This window comes from Oncorhynchus masou, chromosome 23 (assembly GCF_036934945.1).
Source record: "Oncorhynchus masou masou isolate Uvic2021 chromosome 23, UVic_Omas_1.1, whole genome shotgun sequence".
Lineage (NCBI taxonomy): Eukaryota > Metazoa > Chordata > Actinopteri > Salmoniformes > Salmonidae > Oncorhynchus > Oncorhynchus masou.
The window spans coordinates 20,930,509-20,955,869 of NC_088234.1; the positions used below are offsets into that span (position 1 = coordinate 20,930,509).

The following is a 25,361-nucleotide window of genomic DNA, read 5'->3' on the forward strand; positions in this document are numbered from 1 at the left end:
AACATTTTCAAAGATTTTAATGAGTTACAGTTCATATAAAGAAAAGAGTCAATTGAAATAAATTAATTAGGTCATAATCTATTGATTTCACATGACTGGGAATACAGAAATGCATCTGTTAGTCAAGGATACTGTACCAAAAAAAAAAAGTAGGGACATGAATCAGAAAACCAGTCAGTATCTGGTTTGACCATCATTTGCTCTACACAGCTCATTCGGATAGAGTTGAGGCAGATGGGGTCAAGGTGAGCAAATTGAGGTCATGTCTCATCTCACATGCAGATCGAATAAAACATATACAGATATAGCCAGTTTTTCAGAATGTGCCTTGGTTCCTCGCAGGTTAAATTTTAGTTACTTGTACTTGCCAAAGCCTTTAATATGATGTGTAACACGATAATCAAATAAAACAGTTTTACTACTATAATCAACATTTACAAAACAGTATCCTTCCTAACTCCATCCTTCATTGAATTCTGATACTTGCTCTTATTTGGGTATCATGAAAAAGGGTAATATTCACAAGCTTTAGTTTCACATTTGATAAAATAACGTAACAGTGAATAATACTTGAGGAGTGGGTTATAAGGTAGAATATAAAAAAACATTTGAGGTACTGATAGCTTGGCACCACATAGTCAACATTTTGATTTAAGATTTCAGAATGTTTAACATCTGCATTTTTCAAGAAAACTGCTTCTAGTTGAAGAGAAAATAATACAATATAACCAAAACAATATGGCTGCCATTGTAGTAAAACTATTTTATGGAAGAAGCGCCCTGCCTGATTGGTACATGATTGTCTCATCCATCTCCATTGGCCCTTGGCTCATGAGTGGTGGGATGCCATTGGTTGAAAGGTCTGAGCCCGTGTCCATGACGGGCACCATATTTGGCACGACCATGCCCATCTCTCTGGAAGGGGGTACTGCCAGCACCCCAAACTCCACCTCAAAGCTCCCCTTCGCCTCTCCATTCTCACGGCGTATCAGCATCTCGTATTCCCCGAACCGTATCAGGGCCTTACCCGGCAGCTCTGCCCTCTCCAGGAACCCCAGCTCAAACCCATTGACAGTCACACGTCCCTTCTGGCTGAGGTTCTGCACAGAAAATAGCATGTCCGGGCTGTTGGAGGTGCGGTAGGCCTGCAAGGACAGCTGCTTGCGGGAGACACGGGGGTCGGCCAGCACGAAGGTGCAGGCCTGAGCATCCCGGCCCAGCCTCACTGGGTCCTCGGCCTGGAGCTTGTGTCTGGTTTCCAAAGGCAACATGCGGTACAGAGCCCTGGAAGCTTGCTGCGGGTGGTAGAGCTGGATCTGGAGGTATGTCATCAGCTCCTCTGTTTCCACGGTGTGAGACACCTCCATGATGGATCTTATGATGGCTGATGCAATTGAAGGGATGTTGTCTTTCACTTTCTGGTTAACTTGGTCTAAGAGAAAAACAGAGAGGAATATTCAAATGGATTACTTTTTGTTATTCTGGCACTAAATAAGTCTCATTACTAGACAGAGAATAACAGCTCAGATAGAGGATGTCAGAGGGTGATGGAATGAAAAACACGTAATTCTATTGCTCTAACCCATAGGAAGAATGTTCAGGGTATTTCCATAAAGCAGTACAAAATCTCAATGTGCTTTGTTATTTGTTCTAACATTTTTAGTTCTTAGAATTGCATCATCATTCCACACCCTCAGCCTGTCAGCATTTCCTCTAAAAAGTTCACTGGCTTAAAGTAATTCCACTGTGATACGAATGTAGCCTTTTTCAAGTATACACAGGGAAACGGCTTAGGATAGACTGCTTTTTCACAAAGGTCATTCTATATTGTCATCAGAGAAAGGTGAATAACATGTTAGATATATAATCTGTAAATATCTTCCACACTTTTTCTTAAGCACCAATAACAATACTAGGTTTGTCTAACATTTTAATGAGAATCACATATGACATTCGTTCAAACAAAACCATTCTGAATGTTCACTTCCAAACTTGCTATATCTTACCTGTAAAATTGGGTAGGCTGTAGGATTATTTATTTTGCTTGTAGCGTCTCGAAAGATCGGGCTACATTATACAGTAGTCTGTCTCCGACGGTTGACTTGCTTTGTTTACTAGAACCAGTACAACTGTTGCCTATTGGCGCACAAAGTGTTGTGTCAACTATAACGGGTATCGGAGGATACTGCAGGGACCAAAACAACAGGAAGGGGGTGATCCTTACGTCAACCAGAACCAGCAGCACCATACATAGCACCACCAGTGGCAGTGAACTGCTGTTCGTCATTATCCGGTTATAGCTCGATGTTTAGGGAACGTCTGATTATGCTTTCACCTTGGCAGGTTCTATACAACTTCCTTACGATTTTCAGTAACAGGCAGGCTCATAGGGCTATTTTATGACCGTGTGAGTACAGTCGACAAAGGAGCAGTATCAGTTAAACCAACTAGCTTCTTATCTGTGATGAAATTGCATGTCAAATTAACTTTTTGGGGAAAGGGGGGCTATTGTCAATCATCGACTGCCATCTGTAATCAGCATGCTAAAACCCTGAAGCAGTAAAACGAATCTTGGTTGCCTGCGACACATAGCTCTACAGATCATGGTGATAATAAAGTGAAGAAAAATGTGTCTATATGTGTTCAATAAAATACTGTAACGACCCTGGGTTTATGAGCGCGGAAACGACCCTGCCACACGAGCATGCTTTTGCGGCACAGTCGATAGCGCGCCGGACCTCGGGCTCGAAGGTCGAGGGTTTGAGACCTGCTTACTGCTGTTTCATTACAATACGTATACCAAGCAGGCTAATATCATAAGTCATACCATTCGAAGTAGTTGGTACGAATAGTGGCATAATCATAGTATTATGTACCTAGCTAGGCTAATAAATAACCTCAAGTTGCCTAAGCAGTTTCAAGCTATTCACTGTTTGCTCATGTGACTGATGGTCCGTATTACGTGCCTACTCTTGGCGTTAGTAACGCTGTAACAACTTAATGTCATTGGTGAATTCACAGGTTAATCAAAGAACAATGGTTGTCTAACCAATCAGCTAGCATAACGCATCTCAGCAGGCTCGGGGGTTTTCTGCTCTTCGAACGCGGTGTAGACATTTTTATACGAAAGTGAAGTAACCAACGTTAACCGATTGAGGTAAGTGTACTATTCAATATGTCTGGTCGATAACATTTAAAAAAAACTGCTGTACTAAAACATTTGAAATTGACTCGAGGTTAATCCTTATGGAATTTCTACCAGTACTGAAGAATGTTATCAGTGTTTTTGCAGTAACAAGCTTTTGGAGTGCCTCTTCTCAGACGTATAACGTTACAGGCGTGTTGTAGAGGTGGCGAATAACTAGCTAGCGCATTTGCCAAGTTAGCTACTTAAAAAAAAAAAAGTTTTATTTCACCTTTATTTAACCAGGTTGGCAAGTTGAGAACAAGTTCTCATTTACAATTGCGACATGGCCAAGATAAAGCAAAGCAGTTCAACACATACAACAACACAAAGTTACACATGGAGTAAAACAGTCAATAATACAGTACAAAAATAAGTCTATATACAATGTGAGCAAATGAGGTGAGATAAGGGGAGTAAAGGCAAAAAAAAAGGCCATGGTGACGAAGTAAATACAATATAGCAAGTAAAACACTGGAATGGTAGATTTGCAGTGGAAGAATGTGCAAAGTAGAAATAGAAATAATGGGGTGCAAAGGAGCAAAATAAATAAATACAGTAGGGGGAGAGGTTGTTGTTTGGGCTAAATTATAGATGGGCTATGTACAGGTGCATTAATTTGAGACACTCTGATAGCTGGTGCTTAAAGCTAGTGAGGGAGATACATTTCAGAGATTTTTGTAGTTTGTTCCAGTCATTGGCAGCAGAGAACTGGAAGAAAGAACAGCTGCATATCACGGGGGCTGTTCGATGCTAATGTAGAACACCATAGGATGTTTTTGTGTTGGTTAAGGGCAGTCAGGTCTGGGGAGAACCAAGCGCTATATCTGTTCCTGCTTCTGAATTTCTTGAATGTGGCATGCTTATTTAAGATGGTTAGGAAGGCATTTAAAAAAATACCCAGGCATCCTCTACTGACGGGATGAGATCAATATTCTTCCAGGATACCCCGGCCAGGTCGATTAGAAAGGCCTGCTCGCTGAAGTGTTTCAGGGAGCGTTTGACAGTGATGAGTGGAGGTCGTTTGACTGCTGACCCATTGCGGATGCAGGCAATGAGGCAGTGATCGCTGAGATCTTGGTTGAAGACAGCAGAGGTGTATTTAGAGGGCAAGTTGGTTAGGATGATATCTATGACGGTGCCCATGTTTAAGGCTTTGGGGAGGTACCTGGTAGGTTCATTGATAATTTGTGTGAGATTGTAGGATGGCTGGGGTGTTAAGCATGTTCCAGTTTAGGTCGCCTAGCAGCATGAGCTCTGAAGATAGATGGGGGGCAATCAGTTCACATATGGTGTCCAGAGCACAGCTGGGGGCAGAGGGTGGTCTATAGCAGGCGGCAACGGTGAGGGACTTGTTTTTAGAGAGGTGGATTTTTAAAAGTAGAAGTTCAAATTGTTTGGGTACAGACCTGGATAGTAGGACAGAACTATCTTTGCAGTGGATTGCAACACCGCCCCCTTTGGCCGTTCTATCTTGTCTGAAAATGTTGTAGTTAGGGATGGAGATTTCAGAATTTTTGGTGGTCTTCCTAAGCCAGGATTCAGACACAGCTAGAACATCCGGGTTGGCAGAGTGTGCTAAAGCAGTGAATAAAACAAACTTAGGAGGCTTCTACTGTTAACATGCATGAAACCAAGGCTATTACGGTTACAGAAGTCATCAAAAGAGAGCGCCTGGGGTATAGGAGTGGAGCTAGGCACTGCAGGGCCTGGATTCACCTCTACATCACCAGAGGAACAGAGGAGGAGTAGGATAAGGGTACGGCTAAAAGCTATGAGAATTGGTCGTCTGGAACAGAGAGTAAAAGGAGGTTTCTGGGGGCGATAAAATAGCTTCAAGGTATAATGTACAGACAAAGGTATGGTAGGATGTGAATACAGTGGAGGTAAACCAAGGTATTGAGTGATGATGAGAGATATATTGTCTCTAAAAACATAATTGAAACCAGGTGATGTCATCGCATGTGTGGGTGGTGGAACTGAAAGGTTGGATGAGGTATAATGAGCAGGGCTAGAGGCTCTACAGTGAAATAAGCCAATAAACACTAACCAGAACAGCAATGGACAAGGCATATTGACATTAAGGAGTGGCATGCTTAGTCGAGTGATCATAAGGGTCCAGTCAGTAGTGAGGTTGGTTGGGGTAACGGCGATTCAGACAGCTAGCCGGGTCATCGGTAGCAAGCTAGCATAGGATGGAGGTCTGTTTTTAGCCACCTCGTGCATTTCCATCTGTAGATGGAAGTGGGGTCCCCTTATGGTAGAGGGGATCAATTGGCAATATATATATAGTTATAGTTACCCAAGAAAAATTGTCCGATAGACCTATTCAGATAGCAGCCAATAAGACAGCTAATGATTAGCGGGCTACAGATGGGCGTTCAGGTAACGTTGCGACGGAGGGCCCAGTTGGATAACTCCCTCGGGCAGATAATGTCAGTAGTCCAGTCGTGAAGGCCCGGTGGGGCTCCGCATCGGCAGTAAAATGGGTCCGGATAGGTGATTGTAGCCCAGGAGTGGCTGATGGAACTCTTCAGCTGGCCAGCTCCGGAATAATTGATGTTTGCTCCGGGATCGACGTAAGCCAAAAGTCACTTGATGCGCTCTTTAGACGGGCTTCATGCCTCAGTTCTGTGAGGAATGGTCTGACAGTCGCTCTTCGCTAAACCTTCAGATTAACCGTGAAATGCTTGAACTGGGAGAAAAAGCATGTGTAAGAGATCTCTGCGAAAAATCGTAATTCTTAATCCTCTCGTTGGCATTGCTGGTTTGTAGGCAATGATTGAGCTAAACATAAATCATGTATTAGCAAAAGTGAGGAACTGATGTAGAGTATTAATTTGACCATTTAGATTGAAGTGTCTCACAAGTTGCTGCTGATGAGAATGGAACGATGAATGTAGATTGTTTATAAATGAAACACGTGTTCGCACCGGTTGACTTGTGTGGTTCGCCCTCTTTCCAGGTGTATTTACTTCAACAAGATTTACGTCCTCGTCACAGTCATCGCATCCTGATGCGCACAGCATTCATCTGTGGCTGAGCGCGTTTCATTCTCAGGAGCAATTGTAATGTTTGACTTCTCGTCATCGAAAACATTTTTATTACACTTGTATTGTTTTGGCCTTTTTTGGTTTGTATTATTTTAGTATTGTGCTTTAGTTACCTTTTTAGTCTCTGGCTCCCAGAAGCCTTTGAGCCGTGCATATTTCTTTTACGTTCCAATATTTTGTCTTGATATACTGTAATGTGTCATTATACAAACTTTTGCTGATAAGTCACACTTCTTAAATTTGATGAATGGAAGCGTCAACACGTTAGGATGTTACAAGTAGGATGTTACTTTTAGCAAATAATCGCGACTGTATATCGACTTAAATACGAACCATCTTGTGTTTCCTTGTTCAATCTGAAGTTATGCGACAATGTACAATGGCATAATAAAACCACTACGATGGACTACAACAATTGACTAGTTGGTTAATTTGTAAATGATCAAATATTTGCTTATGGTTGCTCGTTACCCCAATTTTTTGTCATCAGAGGACAAACTGAATTGTATAATAATTGTTTTAATTTTTTGATCTCTTAACATCTTATCGCAGATTCTTATCACAATCAGTGGAAAGATGGTAGATGATCAGTTGCTTCTCATTACATTTTAATCATTGAATTGTGATCATGTGAAGGGGGTTATGTGCCTGATGATAAATTAATTATCGTCCTCTACCAATGTGAAATAACGTTATCACTTGTGTCTCCCCTTGACTTCTAAATCAACCCCTTTCACTGCCCATCAATTTATTTAGGTGTCATGGGTTGGATTGACATTGTCATGTCCCCAGTTCTCAACATATTACACTTGGCATGATGATGTGATGAGCACCCTCGCTCTTGGAGCATCTCTGGAGAGATGTTCTTGGCAAAGCCTGCAGTAACTTAACCAGGTAAAAGATGTGAATCAAGATCAGTTGTATGAAACGAAGAGTTAAGCGTGATGAATTTAGGTACACATGAGTCAAGGTCTTTTCCAATTTAGTACAGGAGAATGGCAAATGACCTCTGTTTGCTTGATTTAGGCCTGGCATGAACAGGTAAGCTTCTTTTTTTTTGGACTTCCTTTCCAAAACTAAAAAGCAATATGGCTGCGTTTAGACGGGCATTCCAAGTGTCATATATGTTCCCCACTAATTCGTATTGTGACCAATCACATCAGTTCTTTTCACATCACATCATTTTCAGAGCTGGGCTGATTGGTCAAAAGGCCAGTTTAGTGAAAAGAATATCAGATATGGGCTGCGTGCATAAATGCAACCATTATCAACCAAATGTCTAATGGGTCAATCTGGGATTCATCAACATTTTTGGACTTGTGTTAATGATGTATAGGCCTCGCCATTGATTCTTGAAGAATACAACTTATATGCGTCATGACCTTCAACTGCACAGAAATATGTTCATCAGAGCCCCAAATATAACCTTGTCTTACTCAATTCTTTGTAAACAAACTGCAGCTTCAAAACTGAAATTTTTAGCTCATATATGGTCGGTCCTTGTATCAATCGCTCCGTCTATGAATAATTTGAGTGGTTAACCTACATTTCTTAAGCCTCATCACCACTTGTTTGGTTAACAGTTGGGGGGGGCTAAATCCCAGATTGCACCTTAAACATACAGTGCATTCAGAAAGTATTCTGACCCCTTGACTTTTTTCACATTGTTACATTGTAGCCATTATTCTAATGGATAAAATATATATATATGTTCTATCAATCTACACACAATACCCCATAATGACCAAGCGAAACAGGTTTTTGGAAAGTTTGACAAATGTATAAAAAAGAGGAATACCTTATTTACATAAGTATTCAGACCCTTTGCTATAAGACTCGCAATTGAGATCAGGTGTATCCTGTTTCTATTTATCATCCTTGATGTTTCTACAACTTGATATTAGTCTACTTTTGGCCAATTCAATTGATTGGACAGGATTTGGAACGGCACACACCTGTCTATAAGGTCCCACATCTGACAGTGCATGTCAGAGCAAAAACCAAGCCATGAGGTCGAAGAAATTGCCCGTAGAAAGCCGAGAAAGGAGAAGAGTATCAAACAATTTCTGCGACATTGAAGGTCCCCAAGATCACAGTGGCTTCCATTCTTAAATGGAAGAAGTTTGGAACCACCAAGATTTCCTAGAGCTGGCTTCCTGGCCAAACTGAGCAATCGGAGGAGAAGGCCTTGGTCAGGGAGGAGACCAAGAACCCGATGGGCACTCTGACAGAGCTCAAGAGTTCCTCTGTGGAGATGGCTGTCCTTCTGGAAGGTTCTCCCATCTCTGCAGCCTTTGTGGTAGAGTGGCCAGACGGAAGCCACTCTTCAGTAAAAGGCACCTAAAGGACTGACCATGAGAAACAAGATTCTCTGGTCTGATGAAACCAATAATTAATTATTTAGCCTGAATGCCAAGCGTCACGTTTGAAGGAAACCTGGCACCATCCCTATAGTGAAGCAAGGTTGTGGCAGCATCATGCTTTTGGGATGTTTTTCAGCGGCAGGGACTGGGAGACAAGTCAGGATCGAAGGAAAACGAACAAAGCAAAGTACAGAGATCCTTGATGAAAACGTGCTCAGGACCTTAGACTGGGGTGAAGGTACACATTCCAACAGGACAACGACCCTAAGCGCACAGCCAATACAACACAGGAGTGGCTTTGGGACAAGTCTCTGAATGCCTTTTAATCCGATCGAACATCTATTGAGAGACCTAAAAATAGCTGTGCAGTGACGCTCTCCATCCAACCTTACAGAGCTTGAGAGGATCTGCAGAAAAGAATGGGAGAAACTCCCCAAATACAGGTGTGCCAAGCTTGTTGTGTCATACCCAAGAAGACTCGAGGCTGTAATCGCTTCCAAAGGTGCATCAACAAAGTACTAAGTAAAGGATCTAAATACTTATGTTAATGTGATATGTTTTTTATTTGTAATACATTTGCAAAAATGTCTAAACCTGTATTTGCTTTGTCATTATGGGATTTTGTGTGTAGATTGAGGGGCGAAAACTTTATCAATTTTAGAATAAGGCTGTAATGTAACAAAATGTGGAAAAGGTCAAGGCGTCTGAACTCTTTCCGAATGGTCTGTAAACATGATGTTGGTTGTGGAAATGTTTTACGTCGTTGTGAAGGATTCAGATTTGTTTAAAATATATACTGAACAAAAATATAAACGCAACATGCTACAATTTCATCGATTTTACTGAGTTTAACAGTTCATATAAGGGAATCACTCAAATTAAATAATTAGGCCCTAATCTATGAATCTAACATAACTGGGAATACAGATATGCATCTGTTGTTCACTGATACCTTAAAAAAGAGGTAGGGGCGTGGATCAGAAAACCAGTCCGTATCTGGTGTGACCATTTGCCTCATGCAGTGTGACACATCCCCCTTCGCATAGAGTTGATCAGGCTATTGTTTGTGGCCTGTGACATGTCGTCCCAGTCCTATTCAATGGCTGTGCGAGGTGCTGGATATTGGCGGGAACTGGAACACGCTGTCGTACACGTGATTTCAGAGCATCCCAAACATGCTCAATCATTGACATGTCTGAATATGCAGGCCATGAAAGAACTGGGAAATTTTCAGCATCCAGGAATTGTGTACAGATCTTTGCGACATGATGACTGGATGAATGGCATGACAATGGGCTTCAGGGGCTCTGCACGGTTTCTCTCTGCATTCAAATTGCCATAGATAAAAGGCAGTTGTGTTCGTTGTCCCTGGCTTATGCCTGCCCATACCATAACCCCACCGCAACCATGGGGCACACGGTTCACCACATTGACATCAGCAAACAGCTAGCCCACAAAATGCCATACACAAGGTCTGCGGTTGTGAGGCCGGTTGGACATACTGCCATATTCTCTAAAATGACGGAGGCGGCTTATTGTAGAGAAATTAACATTCAGTTCTCTGGCAACATATCTAGTTGACATTCCTGCAGTCAGCATGCCAGTTGCACAGTCCCCCAAATAGAGACGTCTGTGGCATTGTTTTGTGTAACAAATCTGCACATTTTAGAGTGGTCTTTTATTTTCCCCAGCACAAGATGTACCTGTGTAATGATCATGCTGTTTAATCAGCTCCTTGATATGCCACAGCTGTCAGGTGCATGGATTATATTGGCAAAGGAGAAATTATCACTAACAGGGATGTAAAGAAATTTGTGCCCAAAATTTGAGAAATAAGCCTTTTTTTGTGTGTGTGGGTGGGAAATGTCTTGGTCACACATTTCAAGAGCTGACACAAAAGACCAACACTTCACATGTTGTTTATATTTTTGTTCAGTGTAATTCCATCCATAAGCAAGCATGGACAAAGTCTTAAAGTCAGCAGGTACATATTGATTTAGGGGATGTATTCATTAGTGTACACCAAAGTGAACATTTAGCAACGAAAACAAGCGTTTCTAATTGTACAAGTTAATGCTACGGAGTCCCCCTCTGCTTCGGCCCGTTTGGTTCCTAGTGAATGCACCCCTTTGTTTGAAGTTCAAGGCCCCTGGTAAGTTAGGAAAGTAGAATTTATTAAGCATTCATATGTATTTTAACCTATGCTGTAAAATAGTTGTATTGGTCTGTACAGCTGTACACACCCCCCTAATAAAATATTTTAAAAACCACGATCTTGTTTGTTCACTCAGGGTTACTAGTGCCCTTTCCAAATGAGGGTTCTGTACATAATGTTGGAAGGCTGGCCACACGAGACTACAGATGTGTTTACAGATCATGTATAATTTCCGTTGGGGGGTAGCCTACAGATAATCTATCGTTTTCTATGAACCCAAATATCCATCTGAGATCCTTTTGGTTTGGCTGTGGTGTGTTCCCTTTATGGAAGCCTACTGCCCTCTGCTGGATAGATGATATACACGCCGATCAAAGAAGTCAAAACATAGCTGTATGTGCTTCTCAAAATCTCCTTGCACCACAATTGTCCCACTCTTACCCAATAAAAAGTAATCTAAAACATCTATGTATTTAAAAAGATTGTTACAAGTGTTAGCAGAATGTATTAGATAAAAGACATAATCTATTAGTGAAGGTGCTGGAGGCCAAAGGGAAAAAGTCTCAGCATACATCCAGTCAGATGCAAATGTCTTTAAATGTCGCTGAGCTTTCAGTCAGTCGACCCTCATCAGAGCATGTCTCCACAAACAATAGTGGGACATATACAATGGCTTCGGAAAGTATTCAGACTACTTGCCAAATTCTAAAATGGGTTAAATAAAATAAAAATCCTCAGCAATCTGCACACAATACCAAATAACTAAGCGAAAACAGTTTTAGATTTTTCTTCAAATGTATTAAAATAAAAACACCTTATTTACACAGGTATTCAAACCCTTTGCTATGAGACTCAAAATTGAGCTCAGGAGCATCATGTTTCCATTGATCATCCTTCAGATGTTTCTACAACTTGATTTGAGTCCACTTGTGGTAAATTCAATTGATTGGACATGATTTGGAATGGCACACAACTGTCTATATAAGGTCCCACAGTTGACAGTGCATGTCAGAGCAAAAACCAAGCAATAAGGTCGAAGGAATTGTCCGTAGCGCTCCGAGACAGGATTGTGTCGAGCCACAGATCTGGGGAATGGTACCAAAACATGTATGCAGCGTTGAATATCCCCAAGAACACAGTGGCCCTCCATCATTCTTAATTGGAATAAGTCTGGAGCCACCAAGACTTCCTATAGCTGGCCGTCCGGCCAGATTGAGCAATCGGGGGAGAAGTGCCTTAGTCAGGGAGGTGACCAAGAACCAGATGGTCACTCTGACAGAGCTCTAGGGTTCTTCTGTGGAGAACCTTTAAGAAGGGCAACCATCTCTGCAGCACTCCACCAATCAGGCCTTTATGGTAGAGTGGCCAGACGGAAGCCACTCCTCAGTAAAAGGCCTTGACCGCCAGCTTGGAGTTTTCCAAAAGGCACCTAAAGACTCTTGACCATGAGAAAGAAGATTCTCTGGTCTGTTGAAACTATTTGACCTGAATGCCAAGCGTCACGTCTGGAGGAAACCTGCCACCATCTTAACGGTGAAGCATGGTGATGGGCGCTCAGGGCCTCTGACTGGGGCAAAGGTTCACCTTCCAACAGGACAACGACCCTAAACACACAGCCAAGACAACGCAGGAGTGGCTTCGGGACAAGTCTCTGAATATCCTTGAGTGGCCCAGCCAGAGCCTGGACTTGAACCCAATCGATCATCTCTGGAGAGACCTGAAAATAGCTGTACAGCAACACTCCCCATCCAACCTTACAGAGCTTGAGAGGATCTGCAGAGAAGAATGGGAGAAACTCCCCAAATACAGGTGTGCCAAGCTTGTCGCGTCATACCCAAGATGACTCGAGGCTGTAATTGCTGCCAGAGGTGCTTCAACAAAGTACTGAGTAAAGGGTCTGAATAATTATGTAAATGTAATATTTCTGTTTTATTTTTAATAAATTAGCAAAACTTTCTACACCTATTTTTTCTTTGTCATTATGGGGTATTGTTGTGTAGATTGTGATTTTAAAAAAAAATCAATTTTAGAATAACAAATGTGGAAAAAGTCAAGTGTTCTGAATACCTTCCGGAGGCACTGTAAGGCCACACAGTGAGCCAGAGATAATGACCGCAACACCTGTGGTAACCTAAAGTATCCCAAAGGGTCACTAGATGTCATATAAAATGGAACAATTAAAATGTCAGTATAAGGAACCTATACTCTCAAAAAGGGAGCATTACAGCTGAAAAGCGGCCAAAAAAGAAAGCAAAGGAAAACAAATATAGAACACTATACACAGTGCCTTCAGGAAGTATTCAAACACCTTGGCAATTCCACATTTTGTTGTGTTACAGCCTGAATTCAAAATGGATTACCTGGATTTTTTTCTCTCACCCATCTACACACTATAATGACAAAGCAAAAACATATTGTTTTAGAAATGTTAGCAAATGTATTGAAAATGAAATCCAAAAATATCTCATATGCACAAGTATTCAAATCGAACTTTGTCATATCTTATTTAATTTATTTAATTATTTTGCTCCTTTGCACCCCATTATTTTTATTTCTACTTTGCACATTCTTCCATTGCAAATCTACCATTCCAGTGTTTTACTTGCTATATTGTATTTACTTTGCCACCATGGCCTTTTTTGCCTTTACCTCCCTTATCTCACCTCATTTGCTCACATCGTATATAGACTTGTTTATACTGTATTATAGACTGTATTTTGTTTTGCTCCATGTGTAACTCTGTGTCGTTGTATGTGTCGAACTGCTTTGCTTTATCTTGGCCAGGTCGCAATTGTAAATGAGAACTTGTTCTCAACTTGCCTACCTGGTTAAATAAAGGTGAAATAAAAATAAATAAATAAATAAATATGCGCAAAATACAAGTGTAGACCTTACAGTGAAATGCTTACTTACAAGCCCTTAACCAAAAGTGCCGTTCAAGAAGAGTTAAAACATTTTCCCCAAAAAATAAAATAAAAAATTATAAAAACTAACATAACAATAACGAGGCTATATACAGGGGATACCAGTACCGAGTCAGTGTGTGGGGGTACAGGTTAGTTGAGGTAATTTGTACATGCAGGTAGGGGTGAAGTGACTTCATAGAAAGTAAACGGCGAGTAGCGGTGAACAAAACAAATGGAGGGGGCAGAATGTAAAGAGTCCATGGCCATTTGATTAATTGTTCAGCAGGTTTATGGCTTGGGGGTAGAAGCTGTTTAGCAGCCTTTTGGTCCTAGACTTGTATGCGGCACATGTGAAAGTTGGATTTGATTTTTTTATTCACACCCCTTTGCTATGATACTCCAAATTGAGTTCCGGTGCATCCAATTTCCTTTGATTTGCCCTGAGACTTCGTTATAGCTTGATTGGAGTAAACTTGTGGCCAATTCAATTGTTTGGACATGATTTAGAAAGAAACACACCTGTCTATTGTCTATATAAGGTCCCACAATTGACAGTGCATGTCATAGGAACTTTGGTTTGGAAAGAGACGTCACCTGTATGGTGAAGTCAGAGAGACAGACTTGTAAAGTCGGCAAAGGAACAGAAATTGGGTTTTGGAGAAACGTCTTCAGTGTGTGCTTTGCAAGCCATGCAGCTGGGCAATAGAGTGGTGAACGGATAGACATGGTTATGGACAGCAAGGAAGAAGAGCTGTGTGTTGAGGAAGAATCTGGACCAGTAGGAGTGACATTTTTGGTGAAAGTGTCTTGGGCAGTGAAAAAATGTGGAGGAGGATGGGTGAGGGATCCTGAGAGGATCACAGTGAGTAGTAGATTTGTGCTGGTATTGAGGGATAGGGTAACGATTGAGTTCTGTTTCAGTAAGGTTGGCTTCTTAGCGCTCATAGCAATGGTTTTCAACTGTACTGCAGAAATGGAAAGTAAATCGCAGAAAATAGATGTTGTGTTGGTAGCTTCTGAGAAGTATTTGGGTATATGAGATTTGACTTCAGAAGAGTTACAGGGTTTGTTGAGTTGTGGTGTCCCATCCTCCCAGGCTGTTGGTATGTATGGGCAGGAGCAGATGGGGTCAAAGTAGTGGTTTGCCTCTACATCAACTCCAACGCAAAGGAAGTGCAGACTTTTCTACCTCCCGAAGGAGATTTCAGCTGTTATTGTGAATGTTGTATACATTCCACCTCAGGATAAAAAAATAACAAGCTGGCACAAGGCTATAAACAAGCAAGAGCCTACAGCCAGAGGCTGCTTTTCTGGTTTCCGGCAACTTTAATTATGCGTCACTAAGACACTTGATGCTCAACATCCATCAACACGTCTCCGATGCCACTAGGGGCGATAAAGCTTTGGGGGTGAATGTAGTAATGCAAGTAACAGAGAACTCCTTTTGAAGTTAACACTTTTTTTTGTATATCCTGGCGAGGTTTAGAGAGCTCAATTTGGTATGCCTCTTCCACACACAGGGTGGAGTAACCCCTGTCCAGAAAACTTTATCAATAAAGTCCTCTGTCGAATGACACACGTCTGAGCCTATAGAACTAGCTCTTGGGTAAACCTTTTTTAAGGGCACTAGGATGAGTGCTACTTGCTAGGAGAAAAGTGTTTGTCAGTCTCTTTCTGATACAGAGTGGTGATAAGTTCCTCATTCACATGCCCAAGAATGGATACGGGTATGGTCGTATTCAATAAAGAACTTCAGGTCAGTGTTCCTAATATTAAAAAAGGAAGTTAATTCATGGAGTTTTTGCTCAATGCCAATCCACACATAGAGAATATCATCAACATACCTGAACCATTTGAGGATCTTGGAGAAGGGTTCCTGGTCTCATCCTCGATAAACTTTGGCTCAAAATTGCCCACATAAATTGGAATAATTAGGGGCAAAGATGGAGGTCATCGCAACTCCACTAACTTGAAGGAAACATTTTACAAGGGCAAAGTAGTTGAGCTTGAGAACTAGAGAAGACAATTCACAGATTAATTAACTTACTGGTTACATTTCACGTTCCTGTTGGTAATAGCCCAGTGCATCTAAGGGAAAGGGCGATACCTTGTCAGTTGTACAACTGAATGCATTCAACTGAAATGTGTCTTCCGCATTTAACCCAACCCCTCTGAATCAGAGAGATGCGGGGCTGCCATAATCGACATGCACGTCTAGGCCTTTTTCATGACAGAAATGATTGTACAGGCTCTGTAGATCAAATGTACCCCGCTATTGTGTAGCAGAATGTATTAGTAAATTATGGTTATCACATATATATAAACACATTTTTACAATGCACTCACATAAATTGTAGAAATGTACGATGTTCAGACACAATATGACGTTGTGGCTGTGTTAACTAGTGACGACCGAAACTCTTGCCTACCGCCCAACACTGCTTGTCTAACCAATCAGCTTTGACGAAGCATCTCAGTAGGCGGGATTTATCCGCTTCTTAGAACGCTGGTGTAGCCATTTTTCTTGTGTGACTGTAAGGCAGATAGCAGATTGAGGTAAGAGTCACATTCAATATTTCTTGGTCGATAAAAAAAATGTAAATAACTATACTGAAACATTTGAAATCGATACAAAGTGTATGTTAATGTAATGCCTACCAGTACTAAATAATATTCTCCGTGTTTTGCAGTAGCAAAATTTGTTTTTAGAGTGCCCCTCTTCTCGGACGGACACGACGACGTGTGAGCTGGGTGGCAAGCTAACGTTAGAGCAATTGCTAAGCTACGTAGCTGCTATCTAGCTAGACAATATGTACAATCTTTTTCGCCGTTTTCTAGGCATGTCTGATTTCGGTCGCATTGTTTTGCCTTGTCATTATCATGTTGAGAAATAATACGCGGCTTATCTGCGTTTTCGGAGATTGAAAAAAAGACCGGTTTCTGGACAAAGTGGTTATCTACCATGCTAGACAGCTAGCCACATAGTGAGGAGGAGTCTACCGTGTCCGGAAGCGAATTCATCATACATTTAATATATTCAGGGTTCACTCAAAATATAATTTTAAGCTTTGTTTTACTATTAACAGTTAGTTGGTTGAGGTTGTATAAGTATGCCATCTGATATTCGCTTGTCTTTTTGCCGCCAGTTCCTTATTCAGCGGGGTTGGGTTAAATGCGGAAGATGCGGAACATTTCAGTTGAATACATTGTTGGACAACTGACTAGGTATTTCTCGTTCCCTATCAGGGCATTACAACTCGGTTTAGGGTCTCCTGAATTGGCGCACATGCGCACTAGGCCCGAGCTCGTTTAACCCTTCACCGTTTAAACTAGCTGAACTGCTTGTTTTTCGTCAACATTGTAAAACTTAATAATTATTGCACCGTCAACTTTTTAAAACGGCTTTACTAGTTATACATTCATATAACTAAGATATTGTATGGAAAGAAACTTAAATGTATTTTGTTGAATAGTCATGACTGGTTTGAGATGTTGTATGATGATTGTGGTGAAGGATATCATTGTCATTGCTACTTAACGCGGGTCCAAGTTACGTTTTGAGATCCATTGGCATAGGGTTTGCTGGACTGGACTTTTTTTGACTGGTCTTGGAACTGTGGCAACGGGCAGCCTCTCTTTGCTTGGCTCGACTAGGATATGTAGTGATTTTGCCAATAGACAGATATGTACAGAGTCATGTACCCTTAACCTTTTTTCAACTATGGTATTTGTTGATTAAATCAGACTTTATTAATATATTGAGTAATCCAGGAATTAGTTATTTGACACGAAGAAACTCAAGAAAATAGATTGCCATGACTACAATGAAATTACTAACGCTCTGTCTATTGTTAATGCCCAAAACCAGTGTATGTAATATTAATTAGCTAGCATCTACAAGTAGGTAGCAAAAAAGTGACAATAATGTGGTTAGCTATATAGTCATATTTGAGATGCATATCCAGTCAGTAATTTAAAAGATTTTTAGTAGATTGGGGGGGGGGGGGTGGTGGTGTGTGTCTCATTGATATTTTCCCCCTCTTACCTCAGGCTTTCTACAACACTGCTTCAAGGATGGTCAAGATCTTCATTGGGAATGTCCCTCGGGAGGCAGACAAGGATGAAATCCAGGCACTCTTCTCACAGTACGGTGCCGTCACAGAATGTGCCATCGTCAAGAATTTTGCTTTCGTCCACATGGATGACCGTAAGTCTGCCACTAAAGCCATCCGCAGCCTACACCTCTACAAGTTGCATGGCACGGCGATAAACGTTGAGGCTAGTCGCGGGAAGAACCAGGGAGCCGTCAAACTCCACGTGACAAACGTGGAGAAAGGCAACGATGATGAGCTCCGCACTTTGTTCGAGGAGTACGGCACAGTCTCTGAATGTGCTATTGTTAAAAACTTTGCGTTTGTGCACATGGACAACTCCGACGAGGCTTTGGATGCCATCAAGGGATTAGACAATGTTGAATTCCAGGGTAAGATTTTTTTAAAGGCTTGTGCTGTTTAAAAGGTTACACATTAAAACATTTGGCTACTTCCTCTCTCCCACCTAATCATGTTTTTTGGTATTTCTCTCCCTAATAGGGAAACGTATCCATGTTCAGATATCAAAGAGCCGTCCCAGGTATGAGGAGGAAGAAGACTACCCCCCACCTCAAAGGGGGGGATACTGGCCCCCCCGTGGCTACCCCGGGGAGAGGCATGATCCACCCCCTAGCTATCTAAGAGGTCGCCACCCACCCCCTCATCACGGGTACCCTGCCCCCCCTCCACCACCCCCTCCCCCTCGACGAGCCCCGTACCCTGAGCGTGCTTATGAGCGCGAGAGGGAGAGCTATGCTGTGGTGGATTACTATGAGAAATACAGGGCTCGCCCTGCCGCTTATGGCATAATGTCCTATGATGAGAGGCGTGTAGGCTCCTTACCCCCTCCTCCCCCGCCCCTCTTCCATGGTCAGGGAGCGTTTCATGGCCTCTGGCCTCGATCCATATGAGCGTCGCCCCCTTCCTCCTCCCCCGTCTGCGTACTACACCAGGGACCGCAGTCCCATTCGGAGGGCCCCTCCCCCCATGCCCCCCGCCGGTAACGGTTACTCCTATGAGCGTTCCCGACTCTCCCCCGTCTCTCGGCCCGCAATGTACAACCTACCACGTACCAGAGACCCCTACGCCGACAGGTTGCCGCCGCCGCCACCGGCCCGCTATTACTAAGCAGCGTACACCGGCGTTTGACTCAAGGTGAGAATAGGCCTGCGCTACAAACATTCTAATGGGAGGTTAAGTAGTACCTATCCTCTATATGGAGGGTCCAAGGTCACTTGATGCGCTCTAGATGGGCTTCATGCCTCAGTTCTGAGAGGAATGGTCTGACAGTCGCTCTTCGCTAAACCTTCAGAGTAACTGTGAAATGCTTGAACTGGGAGAAAAAGCATGTGTAAGAGAGCTCTGCGAAAAATCGTGATTCTTAATCCTCTCGTTGGCACTGCTGGTTTGTAGGCAACGATTGAGCTAAACATAAATCATGTACTGGTAAAAGTGAGGAACTGAAGAGTAATAATTTCACCATTTAGATGGAAGTATTTCAAGTTGCTGCTGATAATTGAACAATGAATGTAGATCGCTCATAAATGGAAACATGTTCGCTAGTGGTATAACAGGCGCTTGACTTGTGTGTGTGTGTGTGTGTGGTTTGCTTTCTTTCCAGGTTTAAATATTTCAAGATCTGCGTCCTCGTCACCGCCGTCGTCTCCTGATGCACGCAGCGATTTTCCCCCGTCTGGTTGAGCGCGTTTCGTTCTCCTGCAACACTCTCAGGAGGAATTGTAATGCATGACCCCTCGTCATCTAAAACACTTTTATTACACTCGTATTGTTTTGGCCTTTTTTGTTTTGTATTTTAGTATTGTGCTTTAGCTACATTTATAGTCTCTGGCTCCCAGAAGCCTTTTAGTCAGTCGTTTTTTTAATTTTACGTCCTTGATATACTGTAACGTGTCATGATACAAACTTGCTGTTAAATCAAATTTCTGAAATTTGATGAATGGAACCTGCAGCACGTTATTATGAAAAGGATGTTATTAATATCAAATAATCGTAACTGTATATCGACTTGAATACGAACCATCATGTGTTTCCTTTGAAATTATACCACCACGTTTGTTCAATCAACGTCTGAAATTGACAAGTTATGGATTATGAAAAGGTTGCGCTCTGCGACAATGTACAACGGCGTAATAAAACCACTACGACGGACAACAATGGACTAGTTGGTTAATTTAATTGGACAAATTTGCTGATTGTAGCTAGTTTTACCAAGGTGGGTAACGTTCTTGTTTGTCATCACAGAGGACATGATTTTAGTAAATAAAATAAACTGAATTGTATAGTCATTTGGATATATTTTTTTCTCTTGTTAAATCAAAGTCGTGTCACAGATTCTTATCACTATCAGTGATTCAATGGCGGATGATCTGTTGCTTCACAATATACTTAAACCATTGAATCGTGAAGGGGGGGGGGGGGGATATATGCTTGATTATGATAAATCTAAGAATCGTCCTCTGCCAATGTGAAATGACGTTATCGCTTAAATCTCCCCTCGACTTCAAGTTCTCAATCACAATTGAACTATCTATATCAACCCCTTCACTGCCCATCAATTTATTTAGGTTTCATGGGTTCGATTGATGGGGCTTTGTCATGTCCCCAGTTCTCACCATATTACACTTGGCATGACTGTTCTGAGCACCCTTGCTCTGGAAGACTCTTTGGAGAGATGTTCTTGGCACAGCCTGCAGTGGCCTAACCAGGTAAGATGGGAATCGGGATCAGTTGTGGGTTGTATGAAACTAAGGGTTAAAGATGTGAGGAATTTAGGTACACAGGAGTAGAGGTATTTTCTGAATTTAGTACAGGGAAAAGGCAAACAAACTTTTGATTTATGCTGAGTGTGGACAGGTAATAGTTTTGTTATTCCTTTCCAAACTAAAAAGCAGTATGTCAATCAAATGTCTTTTAAAGGGGAAATCTGGGTTTCATCAACATTTTGGAACTTAAATTAATTATATCTGCCTAACCATTGATTCTTACAGAATATAGCTTTAATGCCTCATGAGCATAGTTGAGCTGTCCTTCCCCCCAAAAAAATTCACAGCCCAAACGTAAGTTTGTTACTCCACTGTTTGTAAAAAATAAATTAATTAATGTTTAATTGTTAACCAGGCTTTGAAGCTATAGTTTGTTAACTATTATTTTGATCTCATATATAGTCAGTCGTTTCAATAGCTCAGTTTATGATTTTCAGTGGTTACATTTCTCCAGCCCATCCCTCAGCTGTTAACCGAACAATTGTCGGAGAATGTATTATTTGAATCCAAGATTGTCCTTCCATAATCAGGCAGGGACCAATTATTTTCAATTCAGCAGGTTCCTGGTAATGTGTGTATTTACATTTTTATTTTTTAGTGTGCATATAAGAAAAACTAGCTTTATTGGACAAGTCCGGTTTCTTGAGTCGCCGGTTTTGGCCATATTGGTTCCTAGTGAATGCGCACCTGCGTTCGATGTTCTAGGCATCTGTTAAATTACAAATGTATAGTTAATTGAGCATTCCTATGTAGTGAAACCTATACTGGAAATAGTTAAATTGGTTTGTACAGCCTGTCATTCCTACTATCCGGTGCCTTTTTGTCCTCATAACTAAAAAAAAAAAAACTTGTGTCTGTATATGTATTTTATCAGAAAGCACACGTTTGACTTTAATAAAATATTGGTCAAACTCGGTCACTAAAATCCCTGTTGTGATCCCATACAGTCCATTGCATAATCCTAGCGGTGGCAATTTGGAGCATAAATTAGCCATAGCTCTGTGATCTAAGATAACATCCTTTAAGTGTTCACGATTATGTGAACTTCTTTATGAAATGTTTTTTAAGATTTTGCAAATTTGATTAATTTTCTCTCATTTAGCCTAATAAAGGAAATGTATGACTAGCATAATGAAAAATGCATAAAACCGAGTGTTTATTTATTTACATTTGGCACATTTTTTTTCGATGTCCTGAACGTGATTGTGGGAAGGGCAAGTTTTCTTAATAAAGGAGAATTGCTACATACTAAGGGAGAAAAGTGATATCGGGGCACACATTTTAAATTCAATAGTTTATATTTCTCGTAGAAGTTGAATAACACCTGGGGTGGCATAAACGCCTCAAAATGCGTAGCATTCCCTTTCAAGATCTATATTTTTGTGTTTTTAAGGAATGGACGCCTGACATTAATTCCCCTTCCCGATTGTTTAATCTCTAAATAAAATACTTAAAACCATGATCTTGTTTGTTCACTCTGGGTTGATCGTGCCCTTTCCAAACAAGGGTTTTGTACATACAATTTTGGGAGGGCTGGCTACACGAGATTACAGATGTGGTTACAGGTCATGTATAATTTCTGTTGGTGGTTAGCCTATGATTTTTATAAACCCATATTTAACCATTATCATATGACTGACTGTTAATTAGATCCTTTTGGTGTGCCTGTGCTCTCGGTTCCCTTTGAAGCCTACTGCCCTCTGCTGGGCACTGGATGGTATGTTTCTCAAAATACCCTTACTTACACCACAACGCATGTTCCCACTCTTACCCAATAAAAAGTAATCTAAAATGTATATATTTCAAAAGGTTAGAGGAATTTTCATTTTTTTATTGCATACGTAGAGCATGCTGTATATTCAAACAATATTTACAGACGTGCATATTTTATAGACTCACATACTATTTTTTTGTTTTATAAAGAAAATGATCTCAGTTCTACAAATAATGATGTCTCACCCCATAGAAAACCACGTTCATTGTCGTTTCGTTTATAGTATGTTCACATATTCTAAACCCAGAGGCGAGACATCGCAAGCTTTAAGGAACACTTGCGAAACACGAACAGAACAGGCCGGGGTTTGAGAGGTCAATGAGAGAAGTGAGAAATTATTCCTTTAAATTTCTCAATCTAAAGGCACAACCTAGATTCGGTCCGTGTTTTAACTAGTTGAACATCAAATTACTCCTACCTCGTGAAAGTGAGGAACTGACACGTTTTAACTTTTGTCAAAAATAACTATCAAAGTAGTGCCTTTGATTTAACGGCTTGCTCAGTTCTGGCGAGAAGACCCATTTGACCTGATGTGCTTCTACACATTAGTTTTGCTATATAAAGTCGCCATAAATGTGGTGAAGGACTCAATGGAACGCAAACATCAACCAGATTGGCGCACATTCAACAAATCTGATCTAACTAACTGGATATTCGTCAAATCCGTCATTTATTTACTGTAACGGCCCACAATGTCAGAACTTAAGTTTGATTTTGAGTTATTTGTCTGGCTTCGCTGCATAACATGTAGAAGTTGTCCCTTTTCAGGTTAAGAAGTGACTGCTAATAGGCTGGACACTTTAAACAAAGTGTAAATTTTAACAATGCTTTTTTCTGATAACTATTTCATTGCATCCACCTCGGAGCCCAGTTTCATAATATTACCATATGTCCCAGCTGCTTGCCATAGTTTTAAAGTAATCATGAAAAAACAGGCTTTATTAGGGCATTTTTCACCCTGCCATCTCCTATTAGTTCTATTGAGCACCGTGGCACCAACTTGCCTTCCGAACGTTCTATTCCCAGTTTATTGTTCTACATCATAATGTTTTGCTATTGTTGGCAATGAGACCTGGCCACGTTGCTGGTAGTTCAAATGTTCAAACAGCAAAACATTACTCATGGAACTCTGAGGTCATCCCATTGTTTACTATAGGGAAATATAGGTAAGTCTGTCTATTTTGCCAAATATCTCACTGTATATTTAGATTTTTTTCAAATGAGACAATTTTAAACATGAGAATCTCCTCTTTTTAATTATGTAGACTGGCCAGCGTACTCTGTCATCAAACGCTATCCCTGAAATATCCCTTGCCCTTGGAACGCTGAGCTCCCCTCATTGTTTTCCTATGGAGAGGCATGCTGGTATATTTCGCTAAATATCTCGCAATGTGTGTATTTAGATTTTTTTCAAATTGGACACCATTTTAATCATAATAGTCTCCTCTTTCCAATTACATAAGTTTGGGCAGCGCACTCTGCTGTCACCGATCGCTAGACCAGAAATAGTCAAAAGGTGCTATTTTTCCCCTACTTCATCGTTATGCAGACATAAGCACACTTGGCATCATTGAGGTGCGGCTGTTTACTTTCTACACAGTTTCTTCCAAAGAACCGATTGTAGTGGTAAGATAAAAAAGGATACATTTTTTTTAATGCTAAATGTAATTCTAAGTCCCTCCAGTCAAAACAGGCTCTGCGAACATTCGATTCCATACATTTGCTATGGAACTCGTGTTCCAGTTTAGCCAACAATCTTTTGCCATTTTTCAGCCTTGGGTGAATTTTGACTCGTTCTATTGTCCAGCCTACTGCTAAACGCTAACTCCCATTCGTGTAAGCTGGTTAGCATAGCTAGCATACAGAAATTGGTGGTCAAATTTGTTTTTAACTAATGCAGTTGATTGGTAACAATGACATGAACATATGTTGGGGTTGACGTCCATACAAGCATTATACTATTTTTTACCACAACAGTGTGAAAAACACACAGGCTAATTTAGCTGGGGGGCAATGAGGTGGGGGCAATGAGGTGTCTCAGCATCTTTCTCCCACACAGGCCTATCCCCCATACATTTCCATGGCAATTCCATTGTTTTGGTTGAGTTCGACTGACCCCTTTATCTATCGCCAACAAGTGTGATCGGGGATTTCTATTGGAGAAGCAGTTTTAGCTTATCTTCATACTGTACTGTCTTTACCTGTGAGTCAGCTAGCTGATTGAGGCAAGTGTCCATTTCAATCTTTCTTTGTCGATATTCTGTTGTAATTAACTGTACTTTAACGTTTTAAATCAACATGGAGCCTATATTTAAGCAATAAAGCCCGATAGGGTGTGGTATATGGCCAATATACCACGACTAAGGGCTGTTCTTATGCACAACACAAGGCAAAGTGCCTGGATACAGCCCTTCGTGGTAGTATATTGATAATATACCACAAAACCCTTAGGTGCCTTATTGCGATTATAAACTGATTACCAACGTCTCTGTTGAGACTCCACACTGTCCTTTCCCACCTGTACAAAAGGAACACCTATGTGAGAATGATATTCATTGACTACAGCTCAGCGTTCAACACCATAGTGCCCTCAAAGCTCATCACTAAGCTAAGGACCCTGCGCCTAAACACCTCTCTCTGCAACTGGATCCTGGACTTCCTGATGGGCCGCCCCCAGGTGGTAAGGGTAGGTAACAACACATCTGCCATGTTGATCCCCTCTCGGATGCGTGCTCAGTCCCCTTCTGTACTCCCTGTTCACTCATTACTGCATGGCCAGGCACAACTCCAACACCACCATAACATTTGCAGACAACACAACAGTGGTAGACCTGATCACCGATAACAATGAGACAGCTAATGTGAAGTAGGTCAGTCATCATTCAGGCACACCAGATCTTTCATTTCTATCAGATTTTCCATCACTTGGCCATTTTCATCCATCCGTTTCCCCCCCATAGCTTGTTGTGGGCATTAACATCCCCACACTACATTACCTTACTTATATCCTGGCCCTCCACCATTTCCAGAACTTCCAGGTCCAATACGGATT

The 25,361-nt window shown here is 41.3% G+C and overlaps 1 protein-coding gene and 1 pseudogene across 2 annotated transcripts; one reads left to right on the plus strand and one right to left on the minus strand.

Moving 5' to 3' along the window:
• On the minus strand, positions 1–15,769 carry LOC135510538 (TRAF-interacting protein with FHA domain-containing protein A-like). Of its 2 annotated transcripts, none has more exons than XM_064931548.1 (2): positions 15,506–15,769; positions 1–1,432 (listed from the first exon to the last, which is right to left on the minus strand). In XM_064931548.1, exon 2 carries the CDS (start codon positions 1,365–1,367, stop codon positions 765–767), a length of 603 nt encoding a protein of 200 aa, XP_064787620.1. In that variant the 5' UTR covers positions 1,368–1,432; positions 15,506–15,769; the 3' UTR covers positions 1–764. The 2 variants fall into 2 exon arrangements, with proteins under 2 accessions (XP_064787620.1, XP_064787619.1); XM_064931547.1 differs by lacking the exon at positions 15,506–15,769 and adding an exon at positions 2,007–2,238.
• Positions 15,770–16,127: 358 nt separating this feature from the next.
• On the plus strand, positions 16,128–21,997 carry LOC135510537 (RNA-binding protein 4B-like; annotated as a pseudogene).
• Positions 21,998–25,361: the final 3,364 nt, after the last annotated feature.

Coding starts and splice junctions, on each gene's coding strand:
- LOC135510538 (XM_064931548.1), bottom strand. CDS start 1,367: ATGGAGGTGTCTCACACCGTGGAAACAGAGGAGCTGATGACATACCTC.